Raw genomic sequence first — 17012 nt, forward strand, 5'->3', positions numbered from 1 at the left:
TATACTCAAAAATTACTTAATATTGAATTCAAATGTAACAATTATAGAAAATAAACTATGAAATATTTTGAGGTCAGGATTAGAGAGATAATCTGTGAAATATTTTTAATTAGATGTCATTTTTAGAATTTTCAGTGACTCTCAAGTAGTATGCAAGCAGCCTTAGTTGGCCCTTTGTTTGAATAATTTATTTTAAAAAAAAATTCTTCCCGTAATTGGTTTGGCTCAGGGGATAGAGCATCTGCCTGTGGACTGAAGGGGTCCCAGGTTTGATTCCGGTCAAGGGCATGTTCCTTGGTTGTGGGCACATCCCCTGTAGGGGATGTGCAGGAGGCAGCTGATCGATGTTGTGCTCTCATCGATGTTTCTACTCTCTGTCCCTCTCTCTTCCTCTCTGTAAAAAAAAAATCAATAATATATATATATATATATATATATATATATATATATATGTCTTGTGACTATTAAGCTTCTTTCCCTTTTAGGTTTTATGGAAATTAAACTGTCGGGCATTTAAAAAGTAACAATTTAAAAAATATCTTTATTGTTGAAACTATTATAGATGTCTTCTTTCTTTCCTTATGGACCCTCTCCATCCAGTTCTCCCCTCCCCCAAGCCTTCATTGCACTATTGTCTGTGTCCATGGACTACGCATATATGGGTTATGTATATATGCATATAAGTTCTTTGGTTAATCTCTTTGCCTCCATTTTTTATTTAAATCTATACAATTCTTTAAGCATACATTCATCATCCTACTAATTCCACTCCTACTTAAAATGCATTTTTTGGAATATTTTTAAAAAACTGAATTTATTGGGGTGACATTGGTTAATAAAATTATGTAGGTTTCAGGTGTACAATTCTAGTGTACATCATCTCTATGTATATTATATTATGTGTTCACCACCCCAAGTCAAGTCCCCTTACATCACCATTTATCCCCTTTATACCCTCTCCCACTCACCCCTGGGAATTTCCATGCTGTTGTCTATATCTATGAGTGTTGTGTATATGTTTTAGTTTTTGCTTAATCTCTTCACCTTTTTGACCCAGCTTGGCAGCCCACCTCCTGACAGCTGTCAGTCTGTTTCTGTTTTGTTAATTTATTTTGTTAATTAGATTCCACATGAGTGAAATCATATGATACTTGCCTTTCTCTGACTGATGTAAGACATTGTTAAATGGTCCTGAAGCCCGGCTGGTGTGGCTCAGTGGATTGAGTGGTGTCCTGTGCACCAAGAGGTCACCAGTTCAATTCCTGGTTGGGGCATATGTCTGGGGCTCAGGCTTGATCACTAGTGTACATGTAGGAAGCCAGCCAGTCGATTGTTGTTTCTCTCCCACTTCCTTTATCTCTATCTAAAAATCAATAAAAATTTATTAAAAAAATAAATCCATGGCCCTGTAAAATTATTTAATGAGCTGTTTTTTTGCTGAACATTGAAGTTACCAATTTTTCTTTACTGTTAAATAAAAGATATTCTAAAGTCTACTAATATATAAACTATGCAAAATGTTAGTTTTTGCTGAGTATTGCTCTCCTGAGTTTTTAGCAATTTCTAATCCCATCTATTACATTAGAAAATGTTTTTCTCTTTATTATCAACACTAATACATTCCTACATTTTGCATTTTTTTGATTATAAGCAAAATCATTTTTATTTGTTGTTTGTTAATTCTCACCTGAGAGTATTTTCCCACTGATTTTTAGAAAGAGTGGAAAGAAGGAGGAGAGACAGAAACATCGATTTGAGAGAGGCACATCAGTTGGTTGCCTCCTGCACCAGGGCTGGGGCGCCAGCCTGCAACTGAGGTTCTTGACTAGAATCAAACTCAGGACCCTTCAGCTAGGGCAGTAAGATAATTTTTAAACTGTTTGTATTTCTGTAGTAAATTGATGGTTAGTGTGCTTTGTCTACCCTGTCCCTCGATCCCTAATGAATGTTCACCTCTTTCATACTAATTTGTAAGAGCTATTTTTATATATTAAGGTCATAAATTCACAGGGTAGGGCAAAAGTTGGTTTATATTATATTATTTTTCACATGAACAACTATAAACCTGCTTTTGCCAACCCTATAGTTTCTTTTAAAATACGTGTTTAAATGTCTGTATTCTCAGTTCTGGAAATTGATCAATCCAAATATCAAAATGCTTTCATTTGAATTTCCTTATAGGATTACATTTCTTTGATTTTGGAATTTTTTAAAAAGTGGAATTTGGTGGTTTTTTTTACTTCTTACTTCATGAAGAAACTCGGTGTCAAATTTCCATCATGTCAATCTCAAATGTGAATTTCACTCAGCAAGCTAAAGGACAGGCAGTGTATTCTAAGTTTGATATGACTTGGCCATCAAAAATTCCTAATGCATCCCAAATTTGTGCCTAAAATTTTACCTTGCTATTTCTCTTCATCTCACTACCTAGATTGTTGAGTTCACTTGGCTTATGAGAAGCTTGTTAACCTAGGCAGCCCTGTCAAACTAGCAGAAATGGCTGGGTTTATATGAAGGTAAAAGAGGGGTAAATTTAAAATTAATGTTATTTTATGTATGGCTTGTTTTTTAATTTATAGTCTGCCTGATGTGTGGGTGAATGAAAGTGAGCGACATCAATTGAAAACTAAAGTAGTTCATTTATCAAAGCTACCCAAAGATACTGCCTTGCTTTTGGACCCAAACATATACAGGTAATTTAATTGTTAATTTAATGTTACTTTCTGAATTATAATTTTTAAATCTTACTGATTATTGGGTGTAAGGTTAGGATTTATTTTTTAAGTACTGAATTCAGTACCAAGCATAATCTTGTTTTCTCTAGTTTTATATATGGCAGTTACATCACAAAGATTTATAAATTACACTGCAGGCGTCTTCAAACTACGGCCTGCGGGCAACATGTGGCCCGCAGAGGAGTCTGATCCGGCCCACCAGGTTTTTTGGGCAGTGAGCGCAGCCGAGGTGTTACAGTAGGAATTAGTAGTTCATATAGTCCGGCCCTCCAGCTCTCTGAGGGACCGTGATCTGGCCCCCACTTTAAAAAGTTTGAGGACCCCTGAATTACAGTATTGAGAAAGATAATATAGTACTGTTTGTTTTTAAGAGATAGCTCCCAGTGTTTACATTTCTAATAATTTTCTGATTTGACCTTTGTTTTAGTGTGCTGTGCTTATGAAATATGGGGTGGGTTAGAGGTGGGGAAAAGAGACCCAACATTTCTGACTATGTGCTGAGTCATTTTGCTAAGTGTTTTACATATATTAGGTCTAGTAATAATTAATGTCGTTTTCTAATACTTTTTTAAATCAAATTTATTTAAACAATACAACAAAATTTAATCAACAATATAGTTGCCGTTGTTTCCTACTACTTGTGCCCAACGCTCAGGAAGCATTTTAATCCCTCTGTTGTAAAATTCTTGTGATTTTGATGCAAAAAATTCGGTCAATGCATTTTTGAGGCATTCTTCATTATTAAATTTTTTCCCAAGAAGAAAGTTTTGCAAAGAACGAAACAAATGGTAATCGGAAGGGGCAGTATCAGGAGAATATGCAGGTTGAGGGAGAACTTCCCATTCCAACTGGCGCAGTTTTTCAGCAGTGATTCTTGCAGTATGCGGTCTTGCGTTATCTTATCGTGGTGAAGAATTACGCCCTTCCGATTAATCAGCGTGTGTTCATTTTCTCTTAAAGCTTGGGCTAACCTTTCCAATTGGGCACTATACACTGCACTTGTAATGGTTTGGTTAGATGGTAAAAGTTCATAATGAAGAATTCCTTTAAAATTCCACCAAACACACAACATCACTTTTTTCGCATGCAAGTCAGGTTTTGGCGTGGGCTGAGGAGCCTCATTTTTGTCCAACCATTGAGGCCGCCTTTTCAAATTAACATACAGCACCCATTCTTCATCTCCGGTAACAATTTGCTCTAAAAACGGCAAACGGTTTTGACAAGAGAGGAGCGAACTGCAAATTGTGACTCTTTGATTACGGTTGTTGTCGGTCAACTCATGAGGAACCCATTTTCCAAACTTTTGGACTTTGCCAAGTGCACACAATTGATTGGAAATTGTTTTCTGTGAACAATTTAAAGTTGTCGCAAGCTCTTGTTGGGTAATTTGAGGATTTTGCACCAAAAGAGCTTGAAGAGCTTCTTGATCAAAATTGGACACACGGCCTCGACCACTCTTGTCATCTAACGAAAAATTTCCCTCGCGAAATTTCTCAAACCAACGCTGGCATTTTCTGGCGCTAACTGCATCTTGACCAAGAGCACTACAGATGTTTTTTTTAGCCTCACTTGCTTTTCTTCCTAATTGGAACTCGTAAAGCATGCAGTGCCGAATATGCTCTTCATCCGCCATCTTCTTAGCCCTAGTTTTGCAACAAAAACCAAACCAATCACAAACTTTTTCAAGCAAAACTTGTTAATTGCACTTCACACGTTCTGTAGATACCACGTGTTTGAAGGTTATGTCAATACAAGTCAACGCCAAGCAAGATTTTAAACGAATGTTAAAAAACGACATTAATTATTACTAGACCCGATACTTTACTCACAAAGCAGCCCTTTGAAATAGGTGTCACTGTCTCTGTTTTACAGATTAGAAAACTGAAGCGCGAGGTTAAATACCTTGCCCAAAGTTACACAGATATTATGTGACTGAATTCAAAACTGCCTGTACCTGAATGACATACACTCGGGTAATTTCAAAAGTGGTGAGCCCTAGCCGGGTTTGACTCAGTGAATAGAGTATTGGCCTGTGGACTGAAAGGTCCTAGGTTCGATTCTGGTCAAGGGCATATGCCGAGGTTGTGGGCTCAATCCCCAATGGGGCATGCAGGAGACAGCCATTTAATGATTTTCATCATTGATGTTTCTTTTCTTTTTTCTTTCTTTCTTTTTTTTAAAATATATATTTTATTGATTTTTTACAGAGAGGAAGGGAGAGAGATAGAGAGTTAGAAACATCGATGAGAGAGAGTCATCGAGCAGCTGCCTCTTGCACACCCCCTATTAGGATATGCCCGCAACCAAGGTACATGCCCTTGACTGGAATCGAACCCGGGACCCTTCAGTCCCCAAGCTGATGCTCTATCCATTGAGCCAAACCGGTTTCGGCTCATCATTGATGTTTCTGTCTCTCCTTCCCTCTCCCTTTCTCTTAGAAATCAAAATATATTTTTAAAAAAAGTGATGAAAATGCTTTATAGTCACTTTTTAAAAAATATATTTTTAATTGATTTCAGAGAGGTAGAAGGAGAAAGATAGAAACCAGTAATGAGAGAGAATGATTAATCAGCTGCCTCCTGAATGTGTGTACACACACACACACTGGAGATTGAGCCTGTAACTCCAGTATGGCAATCGAACCAGGATGTCCTGGCATAGGTTGATGCTTAATCACTGAGCCACACTGACTTGGCTAAAGGCACTTTTAATGAATAAAATTTCTATTTTTTAAAATAAATTTTAATTTAACAAGTATTTTACAATAGGAATATATTGGATAAGAATAAGAGGACATATAAAAATTTAGAATAATCCCAAATTTTTAGCTATCAGAAGGAGTCTGTGCCAGATTTTGAAGTAATTAACACTTTGAAGGTTTGGTTATTCCATGACAATGCTTTCTGGAATGTTAGTCAATGCATTAGGATTTCTATAATTTGAGACATCTTCTGAGAATCAAATTCCAACATAATGGGCCTTGCCCTGTGGAAACACTGAGACTCAGTTTTTCCTACTCCAAAAATAAATTTTAAAATATCTTTTGGTGAAAGTGCTAAGTTCAGTAAAACCTTGTTTTTGTGGACCAATCTGGGTTGTCAAGAAATTAAATGATATAAAGAAAAATGAAATATCTCAAGGAAGAAGATTGAGGTAAATCCACCACAGAAAATACAGAAAAGTCACTATCTATACTAATAATCCTATATAATAAAGAGGTAATATGCAAATTGACCCTCACACACTTGCACAAGATGGCTTCCCCCATGTGGTCAAAGATGGCCGCCACAAGATGGCCAGCAGGGGAAGGTAGTTGTGGGCAATCAGGCCAGCAGGGGAGGTCAGTTAGGGGTGACGAGGCCACCAAGGTAGGGGAACAGTTGTAAAGGGGGAGGGGGTTGTCAGGCCAGCAGGGGGATCAGTGAGGGGCGACTAGGCAGGGGGGACAATTGGGGGAGACCAGGCTGGCAGATGGGGGCAGTGAGGGGAGACCAGGTCAGCAGAAGGGAGCAGTAAGGGGTGACCAGGCCAGTTGGTGGGGGGCCATTTGGGGCAACCATGCCAGTGTGGAGGCGGGGAGTTGGGAGTGACCACATCGGCAGGCAGGGGCCTTTGCGGGTGGCCGGGGTGGCACTTAAGGGCAATCATCCTAGCAGGCAGAGAGAGGTGATCAGCCTGGAGTGGGGGCGGGAGAGGACCGAGCAGCAGTTAGGGGCGGGCGGGCAGGCAGGCAGGCAGGCAGGCAGGCAGGTGAGTGGTTAGGAGCCAGCTATCCTGGACTGTGAAAGGGATGTTTGACTGACTGCTGGTTTAGGCCTGATCCTAAACCAGGTGTCGGACATCTTCCGAGGGGTCCCAGATTGGAGAGGGTGCAGGCTGGGCCGAGGGGACTCCCATTCCCCCTTGCCCCACCCCCACTCCCAGCATGAATTTCATGCACTGGGCCTCTAGTTTAAGAAATAATTCAGTATTGTTTATTTACTGTTACCCAATTTAAGTTATTTCTGCTTACTTTTTGAAGGGAGTAATTAAAATTAGCATTCTAAAAGAGTGATATTTTTGGAGAGCCACCCTGCTATTACAACTGGTTGTAAACTCTCTTAGGCAGAGTGTTGACAAAAGAGCAGGAATCTTAATTATATGATAAAGACTAACTTTAGTGTTTCTGTCCCGCCTTCTACTTCCCCCTCTCTAAGGGTTTCCTTTCTCTCAGAACCAGCTTTCCCCACCCCCATTCTTGTGCACTATAGGAAGCAATTTAGATATTATAGTGAAAATGACTTAAAAAAATCATTCACACTCAGAACCAATGATGTTATAAATGCATAGGAATTGCATATTCTCGTAATTCTATAGTACTTACTGATTTCATTTTTAAACTACCTTAATCTTAACATTTAATTTTGAGTCTGAACTGTCATATTCCTGCTATTTTGAAAGTTAGAATTGTTTACCCTAAAGTGGTTCAAAGTAATAAATTTATTGCGGTGTAGCATTAACAGTGTTTTGGATTTTGGTATGGAAAACTTGTGAAATTAAGTAAAAGGGGGAAAAGCAGTTATTCTAACTAGATTTATGAGAAATAATTTGTTTATGCACATTTCAAAATGAAAGCATAGCAAACCTAAAAATATCTTAAAGACTAAAAGGAACCTGTTTGAGATTTTAAACATTAGTTTCCATAGTACTAGTTGGTTAAAATGTATGTATTAGACATGAGATTTTTTTTTAGAAATAACACTAGCAGGCTACATAAAAAGGATTAATTAAAAGGCTATAGACTATGTAACTAAATTTGCATTCATTATGTGTGAATGCTTTGGAAGTAAATTTTAATGATGATTAATGATCATCACATTGCCTATATTTTATAAATATTTTTAATGTCTCTTGAATTACTTAATGTGTTTTTGATATAGTTGAATTAAAAGAATATTCCTTTTTTCTCTTTCTAGAACAATGCCGCAGAAGAGGTTGAAGAGGTAAAAAATAAATAAATACATAAAAAGCAAACAAGCGGGGACACCTGCAGTCTTAGTCACTGACAATGGGTTTAGTAAAAGTTGCACATTAGACTCAACCCCCTTCCTCTTTTTTAATCCAATATTTAGAATAATATTTATGCTTAGTGTAAACATTCTGTGAATGAAGTAGGCTCTTCTGTGGAATATATTAATATATTACTGTATGTCCACATTTTCATGGAATGGTACTGTGGGAGACTGAGCAAACACTCTTTTGGCAACTTAGTGGAACAGCTTCTTAAAGGCTTTGCATGCTTTCTGCTTTAAGCTGCTTTTTTCCCCCCTTTAGTGATTGCAGTAGTTTATATTGGAAAGAAAAACAGTTCCAGTGTGTGCTCATACAAATACCAAAAGCACTGTAAGGATATTTATCTTGACAGTGTCTATTGATTTGAAGTCATATTAGGACATAATAGGCAATGCAAATTATCAATTATAAATAGATGTGATTGGTTGCCATTTGTGTTCTTTTGCAGAACTCTGATAAGAAAAGTGTTCAATTTGTATTTAAGCAAACAGTGAACGACATTTGCAATCAACTAAATATTCGTCTTTCGAATTAGGGCTGCACATTTCTGTTAAAGAGTGTTGCCGTATGTCTGGTGGCTCCCTTTTCAGGACTAGGGTTTTCTCATGGAGTACAGTATGTTAATATTTACCTATATAACTAATCTGTTAACGGTTTTTGAAAAACCTTTATTTCAAATATTTTAATAATCCTTTATTTTCATTTTAACCTACATAAACCTCTAATTTTTTTTCCCCCTGAGGAAAGCATTTGGTTAATTAGTTTTTTCTTAACATAAGAAAAATTGTATTTTTTTTTAAGTGTTGTCAAACTGAATCCTTTATGCACCAAAGTTGGTTTTGAAAAAGAGAATAAAATCATTTTCTTGCTTTGTTAAGCAAGAAGCCATATGGATTTTTTTTTTAACTTACAGAAATGGAAATATGTGTAACTTGTTAGTATTGTATCAAACAAATGTTGCATAGAGATAATAGAACATTGCTTGTAAATAATTCAGCAGATTTGTAATATATTTTTATATTATGAAATGTACTGTAGATGTTTTTCTAGAGGCATGAAAGTTAAATGTATATATTATTGGTAGAAATAATATTGAAGGATATTGTAATTCACTAGTGCTGCCAGAGGAATTGTTAATAAAGCACCTTCTTTAACAATAAATGTCTTTTGCAGACTTAAAGGGACTATGTACTACTGTTAATATCTTTAAGAACAAAACACATTGAACATCCTTCCAGAAAGTCTTTGAGGGAGGACCTATACCCATAATAGAATTATGGCACTCATTTCTGACAGTGACTGTGAAATCAATCATTTCCTTACTGTTGGAAGGACATATTGTAAAGTATGTGGTTATATGCAGTCAAACTGCAGAAAATACTTCTGATTGAGGAGTTTTCACTTTACTACAATGATATAAAAACCAGCAGTTTTTACACTAAATTTTTAAAGAATAGACAAAAATATAGAACTAAGCCTTTGGTTCCAAAATGGGAAAGTTTCATGATACATAAGTCATATCTCCTTTACTTTAAAATATTTTAAAATAAAAGTTATGGGGACTTTATTCGTAAACAATGGGGTAAAGAGCTATATACATGAAATGAGTCATATAAAATGAAATGAAGTGCAAATAAAAGCACTGGTACTATAAGACATTCTGGAATGGTTGTTTAATAAGGGTATTATCCATATGATCTGTAGCAAATGTGATTTTATTTTTAAAAAGAAAAGAAAAGCAGTGTGTTTTCTTACCGTTTTTTATTTCTTTGCTTAAGCACTTCATTAATTGCTTTATTCTGTATCTGGAAGTAATCTGCAATCTTCTTTGTTCTTTTAAAATTTTGGTTTGTTAAAAAATTGCCAAATAGAAGTGTTTCAGATATATAGTTTGTACCTGTATGTTTTATTTTATTGCCTCATGTTCTTGTAAGTCATTCTTAATTGACCAATGATTGTAGACCTTGCTGAGTATTTTTTCTAATAAAACAAAAGCAAATCACATTTAGCTTCAAAATTGTAATAATTCAATTAAATTTTAAAACATCTACAATATACATCTAATATTTTCTTTAGGGATCCAGTAAATCAAAGTTTCTCATTTTATGGAAATTCAAAACCACATTTCATGGTTATTGATTAGCCTCCAAGTACTCACTCATGGTACTTTGTTGTTTATCTAAGTTTGGTCTGATTCTATTAACACCAAAAAATATGAAATGAAAATGAATTAAAGTGTATTTAATTTGTACGTAAACAATATTACCATCAATTGTGATTGGCAAGTAAATGTGAACATTTTCTTTTTAATCCTCACCCGAGGATATGCTTTTATTTATTTTTCATTTTTTTATTTTTTAAAATTTGTTATGCTATCACATAATTGTCCTCATCATCCTATTCCCATCGAAAACCCCTTTCCCATGTATGCTCCCACTCTCCTGTTGTCCATGATCACTGGTTAGGCTTATACAAGTCCTTTGGTTGATCTTTTCCCTTGAGGATATGCTTTTATTGATGTTTAGAGAGTGAGGAAGGGGGAAGGGAGTGAGGGGGAGAGAAACATCCATGAATCAAGCCCACAACCTTTTTGGTGCATGGGATGACACTCCAACCAACTGAGCCACTTGACTAGGGCCTACTTCTGAACATTTTAATTTTTGTTAATGACATCTATCTATATTGTACTTAACTTCCATATATGATGCTATCTAATAAAAGAGTAATATGCAAATTGACCATCACTCCAACACAAGATGACTGCCACAAGATGTGGACAGAAGAGGGCCGCCACAAGATGGCCAGCAGGGGAGGGCAGTTGAGAGGGACAGGCCTGCAAATTAGGGCAGTTGGGGGCGATCAAGCTGCAAGGGAAGGCAGTTAGGGGTGACCAGGCAGGCAGAGGAGGGAAATTGGGGGCGACTGGGCCTGCAGGGAAGGACAGTTGTGGGGGACCCAGGCCTGCAGGGAAGGGCAGTTAGGGATGATCAGACCTGCAGGGGTGTGGCAGTTGGGGATGACCAAGCCTGTAGGAGGCAGCAGTTAGGGTTGACCAAGCCTGCAGGGGAAGGCATTTAGGGGCAAACAGGCTGGCGGGGAGCAGTTAGGCATCAATCAGGCTGGCAGGGAGTGGCTAGGGGGTGATCAGGCTGGCAGGCAGACGTGGTTAGGGGCAATCAGAAGGGCAGGCAGGTGAGCAGTCCTGGATTATGAGAGTGATATCCAACTGCCCGTTGGATCGAGCCTAAACGGGCAGTCAGACATCCTTTGAGGGGTCCCAGATTGGAGAGGTTGCATGCTGGGCTGAGGGGGACACACCCCCGTGCTCGAATTTTGTGCACCGGCCTCTAGTATTTATAATTTGGTACCTGAAATATAATTAGTCTTATTCAAAATCCATTGTTTAGCCCAGAGTGGTCAAACTGCAGTCACAGGCACACTCATTCATTAATGAGGTGTCTGCCACTTGCTTTCCTCCTGTAGTGGCAGAGTTGAGCAATGAGACCATCTGGCCTGCAGACCTAAAATATTTACTCTCTGACCTTTTAAGGAAAAACTGCCAGTTCCTGGTTCAAATGATAAAAATTTTGGAAAAATAAACCTAGTCCACAGAGCCTATATTTTAATATACTAATAGTTTTAATCTTGGTAAAACGAACCAGTACTTTACATTTCAGTGCAAGCTGCTTAGTATACTTTAAAAGTGGCCATTTTCAGTGACCAGACACGGAGCAGCTGGTTGTGGAACGAACCAGAGCAACAGAGGCCAGGCCCGGAGCAGCCTGGCCCAAAACAGCTCGCTCCTCACCTGCCCCTGCCCCACGGCTGCCTCTCAGACATGGCTGGAAACTTTTGCGGGAACTTGAGGGTCTGCTGAATCAAGTGATGAAGGCTTATATCTGGATGTGTTGAGTTAGTATAGTGCTGGGGTGTTGATCTGTGAGTGCCTTGGGTGGGGCCTGGATGAGGCTGGTTGTCCTATTTGGAAATGTCTTTTGTGTGAAGTGTATCATTGGGCATGTGGAGGTATTATTGATATGAGAAAATGCTAAGTAACAGATTTGCTATCTGAAAAGGGATTTACTATCGGGGAAAGGGAGGGAGGAAGAGACTGAACATAAACTGTGCACCAATGGATGAGGATGAGGGGGCAGAGGGTGGGGTGGGAACCTGGTGGAGGGGGGAAGAAACGAGGAACCTGTGTAATAATATGAACAATAAAGATTGATTTAAAAAAAAAATAGAAAAAATGAAAAAAATAAATAAATAAAAGTGGCCATTTTAGGTAATTGCAACAAATGGTATATTTTGCTTTTTTTTTTGGTATTTTGTTTATACTTTCACATTGGATTTCTCAATAGTTATTAATATTTCACCTTTGTTTTTGTGTGTTTTGTTTTACTGAGTAGGACTAAAGGAAATTTTAGGTCTTGTTTAAACCACAAGGCACATAATGCTCTATCTGAAAGAATCTTGGAAGTGGAAAATACTGTAAAATTTAAAATTGTTTATTTTTTAAAAATAACTTTTTCATATATAAATCTTACCAAAAGTGGACACACATTGCTTCTGAGTTTCAGATGAAAGGAAATTAAGATGGGGAGTAATGAACTCTAAATGTGTATTTTAAGATTTGGTTTATTCTCTTTGAATATCAGTAAAGTGCTGTCTGTAAGATTATTTTTTTCATTTACACTTGAATACTTTAAATACTTTTAAAAGGATATAATTTGCAACAATTAAGTCATCTTTTATTTTTTGCTATTTGAAATTTTAATATAGTTAACAAAAGCTAGATACTTGAATAAAATATAAAAATGGGAAAATATGGTCAAAAGTGTCTAAAAGGCAAACAAATTCTTACGTTGTGAAACTGATATGCTTATCTGTATAACAAAGCCTAGGATTTTGAAGACAAGAATATTTTGGGGGATTTTAATGAAAAATATTTTTATTTTCTAAACGTGCAGAAAATAATTTCTTAAAAGGACCAATTTTTGTAAAAAAAAAAAAAAGTAACATTTTTGAATCCTTGTTTATAAATTGTTATTTTTTTATTGTCTTCAGAGAGGAAGGGAGAAGGAGAGAGGGGTAGAAACATCCATAATGAGGAGAAGCTCATAGATCACCTGGGCGGCGAGGGAATCTAACCGAGACCTCCTGGTTCACTGCTAAACTGCTGAGTCACACTGGTTGGGCTGAAAGAATCTTAATTAGGGCCAAGGAAATCTTAACCACATTTTGCTCATCTTTTTTCTTGTCTGATTCCAAACAATTTCCACTTCATACAATTTTTATAGCCTTCTAATTTATGACAACAAGGTAAATATACAAAACCATTTGAGTATCTTATCCTCATTTATTTATTCTCTAATGCTCTGTAATGAGAAAGGGGCCACATCTTAAACTTAACAAGCTTAGGTCCTACATACTCAGAAACCTATCCTATTCAGCCACATAGGATAGTCTGAATGCAAAACTTCCTAACCAAAAATGAGTCATCCTGAGTCATCCTGGAGCTCTAGTTTCCTTGACAAAAGGTCATTTACCTTAAGTGATCCTGTCTGTTGTCCTTTTTCATCTAAAATAACAGCCCCTTGCCATGTCAGAGTAAATAAACCCCGTTTTCGGGACCACTCCCCCCACCAGGACAGGGGAGACCACAGAACCCCTCGTCGTTAGCTTGTTCCCCACCTACCATCTCTGAGTTCTATAAATGTTAATTATCCTACACTCAAAAATCTAAAATAAGTGTCTGTTTTACTTTATATCTAATTCCAGAGATTTTGCTGTTTATTTTCTTCTGCTTCCCTAATCTACCCGCAATAGAGTTCATGTAACTCCCTGGCGTCTCCTCTTTTGATTCTGAAGTATCAAGTTGTAAAACTTCTATTCTTTGGAGCATTTTCTCAATCCGTTGAACATTTGCTTCCCAGCAAATGTCATCTTGACTGAAATGAAATCAGAGCTCTACGGATTTGGACGTTTCTTACACTGACCTATGTATCTTTTCCTTCTCTCTGAAATTATATTTCTTGCAAGGCAGATCTGGCAACAAATTTTCCCAGTTTTTGTCTGAGAAAGTCTTTATTTCTCCTTCACTTTTGAAGGATGGTTTCACAGGATAAAGAATTACTAGGTGTTTTTGTTTCAATACGTATTTCACTTTCTTCAATTGCGTGATTTATGAGGAAATGCCTGATGCTATTCTATCTTTGCTCCTCTGTAGATACGGTGTTTTTGCCCCCTTCTCTCAAGATTTTTTTCTTTTCTTTTTCTGCAATTTGAATATGATAGGCCTAGTTATACATTTCTTGGGGGTGAGGGGCATTTATCCTTATTCTGTGTTTAGTTGTCTGATGTTACTTTGTGGAAATTCTGTCATTACTGCTTTCAGTATTGCCTCTCTGGTTTATTGTTCCTTTCTCTCTTCTGGTATTCTCCTCACACATATGCTAAACCTTTGTTGTCCCGAGTTTGTGTCTATTCTGTTTCCCTTTTTCTTAGTTTTTAAGAAAATTTTTTGCTTTTCTGTTTTGGAAATTTATTTTGATATATTTCCAAGCTCACAGACACTTTCCTTAACTTTATCCAGTCTAATGAGCCCATCAGTCATTTTTTCATTATTTCTATTGTTTTTACTTCTAGGATTAATTTCTGTCTTTCTGCTTACATTGGCCATTGGTTCCTGAAAGTTGTCTACTTTTCCATTAGTATGTTGATATGTGTTATCTTAGCATATTGATCTAATTATTTTAAATTCCTAGCCTGATAATTCCTACCTGCCTGCTGTATCTGAGCTTGCTTTTTGTCTTTGAAATGTGTTTTTTGTATATTGTTTGTTGAAATGTATAGTAATTGTTTGTTGAAAGCCAGACATGATATGCCTGGTAAAGAACCACTCTCAATAGGCTTTTAGTGATGTGGGAAGGTGTGTGTGTGTGGGGGGGGGGGTAGGGTGGGGCAGGGCAGCAGCGGGGTGTGTGTGTGTGTGTGTGTGTGTGTGTGTGTGTGTGTGTGAGCCTTTGGCCCTGGGCTATGACCTTCACAAGGGCCTTTCAGGTTTTTGTGATTGTTTTTAACCAAAGGGGAGGTTTATGAAGGCGAAAGTAACAAAGCTCTCTGCTGGAGGAGTCCCAAAAAGGGTGGCCTGGCCTCTCAGTTTTTCCTTCCTTAGGTGGGGCAGGGCTGGAGGTGGCTGTAGTTGGGTATTTGCCCTTCTCCCACTTGGAAGACTTCTCCCAGGTCAGTTAGGCCCCAACATAACTTCAATAGTGTTAGGTTCTGGTGAAATATTCAATAGTTTCTCTAGAGGACGGGCCTCTTTAAGAACTGCAGAATGTCCGTCCCACTGGTGTGTCTCAGAGGTTGAGCAAGACCCTTGAACCAGGCGGTCATGGTTGGATTCAGGGCACATACCTGGGAGGTGGACCTGATCTCCAGTAGGGGGCATGCAGGAAGCAGCCAATCAATAATTCTCATCATTGACGTTTCTATCCTCCCCTTCCTCTTTCTGAAATCAATTAAACAAAAACTGCTGAATGTTTTGGGTCTTTTTGAAAATGGCTACTTTCCCCTCCTCCTGCTAAAAGCAGGAGGGGACTTTTCCCTGTCTTTGCTGTGAGAATGGTAGGACTCCTGGAGGTAAAACACAAATTGTGTGTGGGGCTGGGGGTGTGTGTGGGTGTGTGTGTGTATGACTGGGCCCCTTTGGAGTTTTTAACTTGACCATATCTACACCGAGCTTTCAGCAATTCGCCAACTACAGTTTAGGTTTTCCTACTCCTCTACTGATTCCCATGGATGATCTGCTCTGGTAGGTGGTGATTCATCATCTCCTCCTGTCTCGGTCTCTGATTTGGGGGCAGTGATTTGCCTTGTGACCTCTGTACTCTGATGGATCTAAGAAGAATTGTTGATAGACAATTCAACTTCTACCTGTTAGGGCAGATAACTTCCGAGCGCCTTACATTCCAGATTAGAAACCAGATTTTCAAACCATTATGAACAGTAATCTATTGAATCACTCATTTTCCTGGCTCCATTACTCTAAGTGAGGGTTAAGACTATACAAGGATCAGGGATGTGTCTTCAGATTGCACTGTAATTTATTTTTATTTTTTTTGTTAATCCTCACCTGAGAATATTTTTTCCATTAATTTTTTTTTTATTTTTTATTTTTTTATTTTTTATTTATTTATTTATTTTTTACAGTGGAAGGGATGAGGAGGAGGAGAGAGAGAAACATCGATGTAAGAAAAACCTCAATTGGTTGCCTCCTGCATGTACTGAACCAAGGCTGGGATCAAGCTTGCAACTGATGAACGTACCTTTGGGATTGAAACTGAAGCCCTTCAGTGGGCTACTGCTCTAATCCTAAGCAGATCAGCTAGAGCCTGCAGTGTAATTTATATCTTACATAAGGCAATTTCAGGCAAAATTGAAGGGTGAAAAAAAAAAAAGTACAAATTTCTGTTTTTTCTCAACTTCACTCGATTCAAAACAGGAACTCAAAAAGGAATCAAAGGAGCAATAAAGAAAGGATCAAGGAAATGTATTAATTCAGTACTTAATTCTATATTATGTTTAGTGTTTTCAGGGGGACACAGGAATGGATAAAGCAAAAGGCCCTGTTCTCATGGAACTTCTTTTCTAGTGGGAAGGGGAGGGATAAGACAATGAACTAAAAAATGAAGTCAGTGAAAAGGGCCATGAAGAAAAGCAGAGGAACTAGAGAAAGAAGGTAGGGTGCTGTTCAGTCAACACAGTTGGAAGTTCTCTGAGGTAATGATTGAGCAGAGACCTGGCAGGTGTGTGTGTGTGTGAGGAGTATGTTTGGGGCAGATGTGGTAAGTAAGAGGGTCTGAGGAGGGTAGGCTTGGCTTGCTGTATGAATAGAAAGCCACCAGTGTGGCTGGAACATGGGGTACAGGGGGAGAGGGGGTTTGGTTAGAGGCACATCAAGAACAGACTGGCACACTTTGTTCTGTAAAAATATAAATTAGATGAAATATTTTTTTAGTTTTCAATTATAGCTCACTTTCAACATTGCTTTGTTTTGATCTCAGGTATGCAGCACAGTAGCTAGACAATCATACGTTTCCAGAAAGTGCTTCCCCTGATATTCCCAGTACCCATCTGGCACCATACATACTTTCACAATATTATTCACTGTTCCCTATGCTGTACTTTACAGCCTGTGACTACTTTATAAATACCAATTTG

The 17012-nt window shown here is 37.8% G+C and overlaps 1 protein-coding gene and 1 long non-coding RNA gene across 6 annotated transcripts in view; both read left to right on the forward strand.

Annotated features, from left to right (window-relative positions):
• AEBP2 (AE binding protein 2) overlaps positions 1-16421 on the forward strand; it is a 59127-nt gene extending 42706 nt beyond the window's left edge. The window contains exons 7-9 of one of the 5 annotated variants that reach the window (XM_036455671.2): positions 2580-2693; positions 7691-7717; positions 8236-9791. In XM_036455671.2, coding sequence (XP_036311564.1) covers positions 2580-2693; positions 7691-7717; positions 8236-8281 — 187 coding nt within the window. In that variant the 3' untranslated portion in view covers positions 8282-9791. Of the gene's footprint in view, positions 1-2579; positions 2694-7690; positions 7718-8235; positions 9792-16291 lie in introns of those variants that run through there. The other 4 variants (XM_036455669.2, XM_045587816.1, XM_045587815.1 and 1 more) reach the window with 4 other exon arrangements.
• LOC118728808 lies at positions 11141-12323 on the forward strand. The gene is made up of 2 exons (XR_004991009.2): positions 11141-11490; positions 12061-12323. It is a non-coding gene; the product is annotated as an uncharacterized LOC118728808 (long non-coding RNA).
• Positions 16422-17012: the final 591 nt, after the last annotated feature.

Source organism: Pipistrellus kuhlii, unplaced genomic scaffold (genome assembly GCF_014108245.1).
Source record: "Pipistrellus kuhlii isolate mPipKuh1 unplaced genomic scaffold, mPipKuh1.p scaffold_m20_p_3, whole genome shotgun sequence".
Taxonomy (NCBI): Eukaryota; Metazoa; Chordata; class Mammalia; order Chiroptera; family Vespertilionidae; genus Pipistrellus; species Pipistrellus kuhlii.